Source organism: Oryctolagus cuniculus, chromosome 7 (assembly GCF_051225735.1).
Source record: "Oryctolagus cuniculus isolate XC-2025 breed Fujian yellow rabbit chromosome 7, ASM5122573v1, whole genome shotgun sequence".
In the NCBI taxonomy this organism is placed as follows: Eukaryota; Metazoa; Chordata; class Mammalia; order Lagomorpha; family Leporidae; genus Oryctolagus; species Oryctolagus cuniculus.
In genome coordinates this window covers 31,774,700-31,786,966 of record NC_142873.1, presented here as the reverse complement: position 1 = coordinate 31,786,966, position 12,267 = coordinate 31,774,700, and the positions used below count along the sequence as shown (strand labels likewise).

Sequence of the window (12,267 nt, the reverse complement as noted above, 5' to 3'; positions counted from 1 at the left end):
AACCCATGTTGTATGTTTAGAAACAGAACTGAGGAAATTTTCAGTAACTAAGGAAAATTAAGCTTAGCACTAAATCATGCCCACAATAAAAGTCCTTGCAAGCATTCCTCATAGCACACCCTGTGTGGAGCATGAACGAATGCTAAGTAACTGACTCCTTTTTATGTGGATATGACAGAAGTCATGAGCTACGGTCCAACAGACTTTTACTTCAGAATCTCCAATCTGTGTTTTAATTCTGATTTTTCAGGATCTTCAGCAACTACAACAACTTCAGCAGCAGAATCTCAACCTGCAGCAGTTTGTGTTGGTACATCCGACCACCAACTTGCAACCAGCACAGTTCATCATCTCACAGACGCCCCAGGGCCAGCAGGGTGAGGTCCTCGGTAGTTCATTAGTGGTGCACCCCGCTGCCCGCGTGATGTGACACACACATCAGCTAGGATCATTTAGGCTGTAAACCATCCCCTTTAGAGTGATGTTTTTATTCAATTTTATTTCATTTTAAAACATCAATAGTTAATATTAAGAAAAATATTTCATCATGCATACTATGTTATTGAAGTTGCCCTTCACTGACTTTTGTATGTTTAATGACCATAGGAAGAACCAAGAGTTTGGCTAAGAGTCTAAATGGAGTCATTCAATATGCTAAAGATAAAATGGACCAGTTGGTTCTAGTGCTTTGACCATTTTTCATGGGAATGTATTCAAAGAATGTGGACTGAACACTAAAATTGTATGCTTCAGGTTTGAGAAGGTGATAGACAGGGTATTGTATCAGAAACTTCCAGATTTTATGAGGTATAAAAAATCCTTGAGCCATAAATATTATTTAATTTCTATATCAAATCATAATGAATCATGTTTAGAAGGTTGGTTAATGAAATCAGTTTAGAGAGTGTCAGGGTTGTGCATTGGTACATGTCTACTGATTCTTCATTATTTTGGGGGTTGGTTTTTACCTGTTTCCCCCATGATCATTCATTCTAAAATCTTTTATTGTCTAAATACCTACTCCAGCATATATATTCAAGATTAGAAGATGAATAAGTCAGCTTTCACCTACAAAGAGCTGACAGTATAGTGGCAGTGAGATAAACCTTGTGTCGGTGTTGGACGTGATAGGCACAGAATGCTGTGGGAGCCCTTTGTGATAAGAGATGCCTTCTAGGTATGCATTTGTAGGCTTACAAAGGAGAGAATGTCAGTCTTAGAAAATGAACAATATCTGCAAAGCTCAGAGACATGGAAGAAGAATCAGTAAGCTGTGTTTTGGAGCTATTTGTAATGCGTTAAAACTAAAGAATAAATTGCAAATGCAGGTAGGAGTGAAATCTGAAGCCCAAAAGACTCAAAGAAACCAGATCATTAAAAAACCTTACCTGAAATTTCCATGAATTTTGACCTTAAATCCTTAAATCCTGCAGCTTAATGGTTCCCCAGATTCCTCAGGGTCAGGAGAGTATAATCCTGGTTAGGAGAATATTGCCACAGTCCAGTTGAGGTTTGATAAGAGCTGAGCTGTCATCATGGAGACAGAAAAGAGAAGATGATTTGGTAGATGTCTAGATGAATGATGGGACTCAGGGGCCAGTGATACTTGATTAATGATGGGGAAGAGGCAGCTAGGTAACTCCTGGATTTTTAGGAAAGTATAAGTGTTGCTAAGCCACATTAAAAGAGTGTATGGACTAATAGAAGAGCCTTGGTAAAATGAATCCTGTAGGTATAAGAAGAGCAAATAAGAGTCAGAAGAAGATAGTGTGATTTCAGAGATCCTAAACTGATGGAGAATGGTAGTGACAATGGAGAAGTCCCAGAGGGAATGAGGACGTGGCCTAGGTCAGAAAGGCTTAGATTAAGACTAAAGTTTGTGTGTTAGGTATGGTCACTGTTAAAGATTCAATGAGGTCACCTTCATTTACTTTTGACAAGGCCAAGGGCATCATCTTTCTTTCCTTTTTCAAATCTGGAATCCCATTTTATGAGGGCATTTCAAAATGTTCATGAAAATGTATATTAATTTGTGATTTAATTCCATGTTCCATGAACTTTTTGATGCTCTTGTGTTTAAAAGAGTAAAGCTCAAATCAAGGTAGTTGGTACAGCAAAGACTGGCATTTGGCCTAGCAGGTGGGACTCCCTCCTTCTAAAAGGGAGTGCCTGGGTTGCACACTCTGGGAGGCAGCAGATAATGGCTAAAGTACTTAGGTCACTGCCACCCACCTGCATGGGAGACCCTGGCTGTGGTAGGAACTTGGGGAATGAAACAGCAGATGGACAGTCTGTCTGTCTCACTCTCTCCTGTTCAAATAAATAAATAAGTAAATTTTTTTGAGAAAGTAATTGTCACAAATAAATGACTGCTTATTCTGATTTGGGTGTTTGCAAAGGTGTTTCTAGTTCTTAGCATTTCCTCCTATATTTTTTCAAGATAGAGGAAATAGCACAGAGTAGAATATACTGATTGGCTTCAGGGCCACTGAGTTCGGATAAGTCACTTAATCTCTGGATTTGCATATTTCCTTTCTCCTCTTTCACTTTATTTGTATGGGTGAATTACTTAACACCTTGAAGATCACTGTAATGGAATCATAAAATCTCAGCCTCTAAAGCCAAACCAGCTCTCTTTGAATCCTGAACTGTGGTGCTTATTATCAGCGTGTTTTAGGGAAAGTTAATTTTTCTGTGCCTCAGTTTCCACATCTGTTATATGAAAATACTGTCAATATTTACCATTAATTTAATTAATATTTAATATTTAACTTCCAGCAAGAGAACTATAAACCATTTCTCCAGCATTATCAGAATTATTTTTGTACTTAGAATTCTTATTGGTGCATTTCTGAATTTGAGTTATGAGTTATAGAAGATTTTATTTTGCCTTTTCTATTCTTAAATTTGCTCTGAAAATAATTAAAAGAATGTTCTTGTTTAGGAAATTCATTTATCTGGTTGTTGTTTGTACCTTCTATTGTTTTGGGGTAAAGGAGGTGGCAAGGATTGGTCCTTATGGAAATTCTAAAACTCACTGGGCCCTTTGAGCATTTTCACCTGACCTTGTTTGTGGAAAAAGACCAAAGGCTTCAATTTGTTCATAAAGTCCAGTATTGGGAACCAAAATGAGAATCACCTGCAATTATAATTTCCAACAGAATAGGAATAGTTTTTAAAATATCTTCCTTGGATGGGTGTTGTGATACAGTAGGTTAAACTGCCATTTAGGATGCCCACATCCCATATCGATATGCAGGTTAGAAAGAATCCTGACTGCTGTGCTTCCAATCTAGCTTCTTGCTAATGTGCACCTTGGGAGGCAGCAGAGCGTGGCCCAAATACTTGGGTTCCTGCCACCCACATGGGAGACCTAGATGGAGTTCATGTTCTTGACTTTGGCCTGGTCCAGCTTCAGTTGTTGAGGGTTTTTGGGCGTGAACCACTGGATCTCTTTCTCCATGTCTGTCATTCTGCTTTTCAAATAAATAAATCCATTAAAAAAAAAAAAAAAAACCTGCTTTGTCACTTACAAATTAATGAAAATCTTATTGCTAGACTTAAGAAATTCATGTGTTGAAATACCCTGTGTTCAATAATGGGACCTAATTTCTAGTATTTGTGATCTCTTCTAAGCTTTTAATATTTGAATATTCTTCGGTCTTTAGCCTTTTCAGTTTTTCAAAAACGTAAAATATTTCTTTTTCTCCTAGGCTGCCCTTCAGGATTTTTTCAGACCAGTAAAATTTAATATTTTGGTTAACTCAGCTGATTGCTGAGTAACTACTGTCATATAGTGCTCTAAGTGTTAAGGATATTAATTTTGAATGAGATAACATCCCTTCCCTGATTAGGAGATAGCAAATTGTAAACATGTGAACAAATAGTTTAGATAGCAGTAAGTACTAGAAAGACAGATTAGAGTCATCTGATAAAGATCAAGCTAAGGAAGAATGGACACAGGGTCTGGAAAGACCTTTCTAGAGAAATGAAATTTGAACGGGGGACTGGATGATGATGAGTGTAGCTTGTCTCACTTAGAATCAGGGTCTTACAGGCAGAGGAATTCAAAGCACTTGAGAAGGGAGCAAGCTTAACCTAGTCCAGGAGAGGAAAAAAAAAAGATGAGTTTAGCTGGAATTTAGTGAGTGAAAGAAAGTAAGTGGTAGAAGATAAGATATGAGAGGGAGGCCAGATTACTTAGGGCTGCCTAGATTTTATTTTAGTTGCAATATGAGGCCATTGGCATATTGAGGAATTATGTGGTCAAAAAAATCACCCGAAGTAAATACTGTGTGAGTATGGAACTATAGGAAGACACTTGGGGAAGCAGACTGTTCTTTTAAAGGACCGTTTTTATTTTCTATATCTGTATTTTAAGAATCTGTGATAGGCTGGCACCGCGGCTCACTAGGCTAATCCTCCGCCTAGCGGCGCCGGCACACCGGGTTCTAGTCCCGGTCGGGGCGCCGGATTCTGTCCTGGTTGCCCCTCTTCCAGGCCAGCCCTCTGCTGTGGCCAGGGAGTGCAGTGGAGGATGGCCCAGGTGCTTGGGCCCTGCACCCCATGGGAGACCAGGAAAAGCACCTGGCTCCTGGCTCCTGCCATCGGATCAGCGCGGTGCGCTGGCCGCAGCGCGCCGGCCGCGGCGGCCATTGGAGGGTGAACCAACGGCAAAGGAAGACCTTTCTCTCTGTCTCTCTCTCTCACTGTCCATTCTGCCTGTCAAAAAAAAAAAAAAAAAGATTCTGTGATAACTTGCACTTTGGGTTTTTTTAAATGTCTTTATTTATTTGTAAGGCAGAGCAATGGAGAGAAAGAGAGATCTCCCATTTGCTAGTTCACTCCTCCAATGCCATTGCAGCCAGAGCTGCTTCAGCCTTGGTGTCCAACACAGGTGGCAGAGACTTCTGTACTTGAGCGATCAGCCGCCTCCTAGGATGTGCGTTAACAGGAAGCTGTATCGAAAGGTGAATAGCCGAGATTCAAAGCAGGCACTCCAGCATGGGATGCAGGTGTCCCAACCCACTGCACCATAGTGGCAGCCCCTATACTCAGTTTATTTCATTTAGCCAAATTTGCTTGTGTATTTCATTGCCACTCTGATAAACAAAATCAGAGTTATCTAAAAAATTCAAATCTACCTAATATGTTTAAGTTTTTTGGCTATTATCCTGCATATTCCAGTATTCAGCATATCCAAATTTGGTAGCCCAAAGAAATCATAATTAGGAAGATACCTGTTTCTACAAATAGCCTTATCATGTATTCCCAAAAAATAATGCATCACTCTTTTTGGTGTGCTGTGTTGGATGTTTTCTAACATTCTTTTTATCTCAGCACAGATAATCCTGTATTTAATATTTTAGAAGCAAGATTATATTGCTTCTGTATATGATACTTAAAATAAAAAGCCGTAGGCTCAAATAATTGATGAGGCACGTGCTACAAACATGTCAACAGTTCACATTTCTACTGTAAGTGTCAGCTGTTGTCAGGAAGCACTGCTGGCACTACGTATCAGTAAGCATTTCTAAACTAACTTCAGTGTTAGTGCAGATAGAGTCTTTTACTTTCCAACTCTAATGTAATCAAAAGGCAAGTGTTTGATGAAGAGAACTTGAAAAGGACATCGTTTTCTACTTAAAGCATAGCCTGCTCCTTTCATTAAGTAGACAATTCTCTGGTCTAGTGTCTAATGGATTCTAGGTGAAGAAGTTGGGCTCTTTTTGGAATTTCCAACGAGCTTTCATGTGGAATAGTTCTTCACTTTCATCCACTCCTTACTAAAATAAAGAATTGGCCTCTCGGAGAGCTTATTCGCATTATACCAAAGGTATATCTGCTTTAATGTTCCATAGCTTGCCCAAGTTGTATTTAACAAGATTGAATTTTAGGCAGATAAGACAAGAGTTTTGAGACCACTAAGACTGTCAGGAGATCAGTGAGAAGTTTTCAGTCCTAATTTTTATTAACATTTTGGGCATAATGTGTTTTTATTTTACAGGTCTCCTGCAAGCGCAAAATCTTTTAACGCAACTACCTCAGCAAAGCCAAGCCAACCTCCTACAGTCGCAGCCAAGCATCACCCTCACGTCCCAGGTCAGTGTTCTTCCATCAGGTTGCTTTCCCTTATCCTGTCAGCTTTATATATATATGTAAAATATATATATATAATATATATATAATGTAATATATATATATATATTACATTTCAGGTACTTTATTAGTTACCTCAGATCAGGGAAAACATGGTATCTGTCTTTTTGGGACTGGCTTATTTCACTAAATATAATGCTTTCCAGCTGCGTCCATCTTGTTGCAAAAGACAGGATTTCACTTTTTTTTTTTTTTTAACGGCTGAGTAGTGTATATATACCATAATTTCTTTATCTAGTCTACAGTTGGGAATCTGGGCTGATTCCATATCTTTGCTATTGTGAATTGTGCTGCAGTGAACATGGGATTACAGATAACTCTTTCATATACTTTGCAGTGCAGAAGCGTCTCAGCTTGATGCAATCCCATTGGGTCAGTGTTGGTTTTGATTGCCTGTGGTTCTGGGGTCTTTTCCAAGAAGTCTTTGCCTATTCCAATGTCTTGTAGAGTTTCTCTAGTGTTCTCTAGTAATTTGATGGTATCGGGTCATAGACTTAGATCTTGGATTCATTTTGTGTAAGGTGTAAGGTAGGGGTTCAGATTCATACTTCCTCACATGGAGATCCAGTTTCCCCAGCACCATTTGCTAAAGAGACTGTCCTTGCTCCAGGGATCAATTTTAGCTCCTTTATCAAAAATAAATTATTTGTAGATGCTTGGATTGATTTTTAGAGTTTCTGTTCTGTTCGGTTGTTCTACAAGTCTGTTTTTGTGCCAGTACCAGGCTGTTTTGATTATAACTTCTTGTAGTAAGTCTTGAAATCAGGTGTTGTGATGTCTCAGCTTTGTTTATGTTGTATGGGATTGCTTTAGCTATTCAGGTCTCTTTGTGTTTCTATATGAATTTCAGCATCATTTTTTCTAGATCTGGGAGAATGTCAGTATTTTTACTGGGATCACATTGAGTCTGTAAATTGCTTTTGGTAGTATAGACATTTTGATGATGTTAATTCTTCTATTCCTTGAACATGGAAGATTTTTCCATTTTTTTAAGTCTTCTTCTATTTCTTTCTTTAATATTTTATGATTTTCATTATAGAGATCTTTGACATCCTTGTTAAATTTACTCCAAGGTATTTGATTCTTTTTGGAGCTATTATGAATGGGACTGATCTTAAAAATTCTTTCTCAGCCATGACATTGTCTATGTATACAAAGGCTATTGATTTTTCTGTTGATTTTATATCCTGCCACTTTACCAAACTCTTTTATGAGTTCCAATAGTCTCTCAGTGGAGTCTTTTGGATCCCCTATCTATAGAATCATGTTATCTGCAAATAGGGATAGTTTGATTTCCTGCTTTCAATTTGTATCCTTTTGATTTCTTTTTCTTGCCTAATGGCTCTAGCTAAAACTTCAAGGAAAATAAAAAACTTCAAGGAAAGTCTTTTCAATAAATGGAGTTGAAACAGTTGGCTCTTTGTAAGCCCTCTCCTCCCCCCAAAAAACTTTTATTCCATATTGTATTCAAAGATTAATTTGAAATAAGTCATAACCTAAACTTCTAGAAGAAAATGTAGGAAAAAAACTTTGCGTTCTTGGTTAAAGTGATAATTTCTTAAGGAAGACACAAAATGCACTAACCATAAAATAAAAAATTAATAACTTCAATTTCATAAATACCAAAAGCTTATCTTAAGAATGAGAAAGAAATGCCACAGATAGAAGAAAACGTATCTGATAACTGATTTATATCCAGATATTTAAAGCAAACATACAACTTAACAAGACAACCTGGTTAAGGGAATGGATGGCAAAAATACTGAAGATCCTTCATTGAAGAAGATAAGTGAATTCCCAAAACTTCTAGTCACAAGGGAGATGCAAACAGAATATCACTTTGGGTTCTTCCCAAAGTGGTCAGATTGAAAATTACTCAGTATCAACCTGTTGTAGAGATGAACTGTATTGTATTTATGGAAGCAGATGATAGAGGAACTTGCCCCAGTTGTTGCCTCTGTTGTGCCTGTCATTTAGTCTTCTAGCCTGTTAGTTCCCTTGGAGAGTCTTGACTAGTGAGGTCACGGTCAGAGATATATGACCTGTCTAAATTAGAGGAGGAAAAATTCACAGTCCTAGACTTCTCTGTGGTCCTGGTGTGTAATCCATCACTTGGGCTGCTGTTCACAGAAGGGCTCAGCTGAGCAGTTCCGACGCGGTCCAGGCAGCCCCTCCCACTGCACAGGCTCGGAAGAAGGGCCTGTGCTATTCAGGGCCTGTGAGTAGAGTGCGGTAGCCTGGCATTTGTATAATGAGGAAATGTAATGTTTTCTTTTAAAAAAGAAAAGAAAAGCTGTGCCTGCACATTGCCAAATAGTGGAGTAAAGCAATTAATTATTTAAAATGTATCAAAGAAACTAAGTTATTAATGAATATTATGAATTAGAAATAGGTCAAGCTTTCTCGAATTTGAAGCAAGCAAAAGATAATAGAAAGCAAAAAAATTCTACTAAATGATAATTTAAAGCTTATGTACACTGAAAAATAAAATGAGCAAATCAGACTGGACAAATTATTTGCATTAATGCAAAAAGGCTTAAGCTGTGATATCTGATGAGCTTTTAAAGATGACAATAAAGTTATCATTACTATATAAATGGGTTAAGGGTGTAAATCCAGCTCATGTCCAAGGGAATACAGGTAATAATTGACACATGAAGAAATTTTCACTTTGAGTAGAGAAATATAAATTAAGGCAGCAGTGAAGTACCATTTTACTCCTGAATTGGTGAGGCATTTTTTAAAACTGCTAACAGAAATCACGTGGAGGAAGTTAGCACTGTATCGTGAAAGTTAACATAATGAAGTGTGTCAAAAGTCATGAAATTATTTATCCAGTCACCAGAAAATCCCTTGTGTCTCACAGAACTAATTACATGGATGGAAAACAAATAATCTGTGCAAAAAATTTCTCATTACGGCCTTACCCATGTTTGTGGGGCAAGAAGGGAAAAGTGCCCTTTAGTTAAGAAATGGTTCAATAATGATAATGTTGCCTCTGTCAGCATTTGAAAAAGATCATTGTGAAGGCTGGAAAAGCGTAGAAAAAAATTAAAACATAACGTTAACAGTATAGTATTACATATCCTATAATTAAGTTTAAAAATGTAGGTTTATGGGGAAAAATTTGAACAAATACATAAAAATGAAGTTTATTAAGTTATTTAAACTATGAGCGACATGTTTTTCTCCCTTAAAGTAGGTTTAATAATGTTGTAGTGCTGTTTGTGTAGTACTGTATCACATATTGGATATGTGATAGACAGATATGGTGGCATGTTTATGAAACAGATTCCTAAAAATAAAGAATACTTTATTAAAAGGCAAAAGATGAATATATTGAGGCCATTTGGAGGCCCAGATTTAATTAATTTCTTTTTGTGTTCTATCCAAATGGTTTTCATAGAGTGACATGCTTAACCTTACCGTGATTGTATTGCACTGTCCATGATTTCAGTGTACGCTTCTTTCAGTAAATACTATGTTATGCTTTCTGTACAGTCTTGTGCTCTCCGTATCCTCCCTGAATATAGCTGTCTCCTTGAGTTGGATGTGGGGGTCATGTTCCAGTAGGAGCCCTGTCTTTTGCATATTTATTGTTTTGTTCTTCCCCAGCAGCCAGCAACCCCAACACGCACAATAGCAGCAACCCCAATTCAGACACTTCCACAGAGCCAGTCAACACCAAAGCGAATTGATACTCCCAGCTTGGAAGAGCCCAGTGACCTTGAGGAGCTGGAGCAGTTTGCCAAGACCTTCAAACAAAGACGAATCAAACTGGGATTCACTCAGGTAGTATGACTCCATCTTACTTAGGTTTCCTTCCTTGGCTGGATCCAAATATTTGCTTTACATGTCCAGAGTGGCCTCTGAGGAGCAGTGTGGGCCTTGGTACTATTGTTTTTTTGTTTTAAATTATACTTTTTCAGTAGCCATTTCCTGCATTTAGTATAAGTTGAGAGTATTATTGTATGCATTCAGATGTAAGCTTATAAATGAACACATTGAAACCTTTAAGAGTTTACTTGAACACAGTCCTCTAAAAACATAATTATATCGGGCAGGCGCCGCGGCTCACTAGGCTAATCTAATCCTCCACCTGCAGCGCTGGCACCCCGGGTTCTAGTCCCGGTTGGGGTGCCGGATTCTGTCCTGGTTGCTCCTCTTCCAGTCCAGCTCTCTGCTGTGGCCTGGGAAGGCAGTGGAGGATGGCCCAAGTGCTTGGGCCCTGCACCTGCATGGGAGACCAGGAGGAAGCACCTGGCTCTTGGCTTAGGATCGGCACAGCGCACTGGCCATGGCGGCCATTTGAGGGGTGAACCAACGGAAGAAAGACCTTTCTCTGGGTCACTGTCTCACTCTGTCAAAAAATTTTTTTAAAAAAATTAAAAAATAAAAACATAATTATATCAATGAATTGTGAAAATTTAAAAAATTATGAGCAGTGGCAATATGATATGGGAGAGGTTTTGTTATTTGAAGAACATCTGATTTTAGACGTTTTACTACATACATATGGTTTCTCAGTAAAGATGACAGGGTCTGTTATTGTAGCCAAAAGAGGAAGAGTTTTAACGTTTTCTTTGAAAAAGTTTTTGGCGAGTTTGGCAGGGGCAGCACGGTCCCGTATCAGAGTGCCAGTTGGAGTCCAGTTGCTGCGCTTCTGATCCAGCTCCCTGCTAATGTACCTGGGAAGGCAGCAGAGGATGCTCTAAGTACTTGCCATCCATATGGGAGACCAGAATGGAGTTCCAGGTTCCTTGCTTTGGCCTGGGCCCACTCTGGCCGTTGCCACCATTTGGGGAGGGGGAGTGAACCAGCTGATACAAGATCTCTCTTTCTGTCTCTCCCTCTTGCTGTAACTCTGCCTTTCAAATAAATAAATCTGTTTTTAAAAAATAATTTTTTGAGAGAACAAAGTGATGGGGGTAGACAGACTCTAAACCTACACTGATAATTTGCATATCTAACTCTCCCTTTCTGTGTTTGTATATATGAATATAAGTAAATTGGATATAAAACATTTGTATAACTGCAATTAAAGTATCTGACTTAAAAAAATGCCAATCAGCTGCTTTTCCTACCTTGCCTGGGAAAGCAATAGAAGATGGCCTAAGTCCTTGGGCCCTTGCACCTGTGTGGGAGACCTGAAAGAAGCTCCTGGCTCCTGGCTTCAGATTGGTGCAGCTCCGGCCATTGGAGTCATCTGGGGAGTGAATCAGCAGATGGAAGCCTCTCTCTCTGTTTTACCTCTCTCTCTAACTCTTTCAAATAAATAAAATAAATCTTTAAAAAAAAAAAAAAAAAGAAGTAAAGAAGTGCTGTGGCCCATACTTGAACCAGTACCCATACGGGATGCTAGTGCTGCAGGCTGCAGCTTTGCCTACAATGCCACAGTACCAGCTCCATTGGTGTACGTTTTTGCTTGAAGAAACTAATTATGTATTAGAGATATAAGATAATATTTAAAATAAGTATAATTTTAGAGGAATGCAGTTACATTTGTAAGGAATTTCAATTATGAATAAGTACATTACAGTCTAGAACCATTTAGGTACTTTTGAGGCTTCTGAATGATCTGACTTGTTTTAAAAAGAAAGATAAACATAGATTAATAGGGGTAAGTTAGTAAGCTGAAATTATTATGAAGTTAGATATTTAACAGTGCTTCAAATTTTAGCCTAGTAACATAGTATATTCTTGGGTGCCCTGGGAGATTGGGACCTAAGTGATATGCTAAGGTTGTTAAGGCTTTCAAAAATCTTAAGAAGTACGTATTTTGCACAGGGGGTTAAGTCATCAGTTGAGACATTGCAGAGTATGTGAATTTGATTCCCACCTCCAATTCCCAGCTTCCTGCTAATGTGCACTCTGAGTGGCAGCAGGTGATGGCTCAAGTATTTGGGTCTTTGCTACCCACGAGAAACCTGGATGAAGTTCCAGGCTCCTGGCTCAGCCTAGTCCAGCCTAGGCTGTTGCAGGCATTTTGGGGGAGTGAACCAGCAGATGAAAGATATTTCTCTGTCACTCTGCTTTTCAAATCAATAAGTAAACAATTTTTAAAAAAAGATTTAACTTTCCTTCAAATGGTGGTTTGCCTTTCTGTGG

General features: G+C 38.5%; 1 protein-coding gene across 33 annotated transcripts in view; it reads left to right on the top strand.

Annotated features, from left to right (window-relative positions):
* POU2F1 (POU class 2 homeobox 1) overlaps positions 1-12,267 on the top strand; it is a 175,247-nt gene that overhangs the window by 139,699 nt on the left and 23,281 nt on the right. For 18 of the 33 annotated variants that reach the window (XM_051857136.3, XM_051857140.3, XM_051857151.3 and 15 more), the window contains 3 exons: positions 251-377; positions 6,008-6,102; positions 9,775-9,951. In XM_051857136.3, the coding sequence (XP_051713096.1) occupies positions 251-377; positions 6,008-6,102; positions 9,775-9,951 (399 nt within the window). The remainder of the gene's footprint in view (positions 1-250; positions 378-6,007; positions 6,103-9,774; positions 9,952-12,267) is intronic. The other 15 variants (XM_070077401.2, XM_070077410.2, XM_070077415.2 and 12 more) reach the window with 1 other exon arrangement.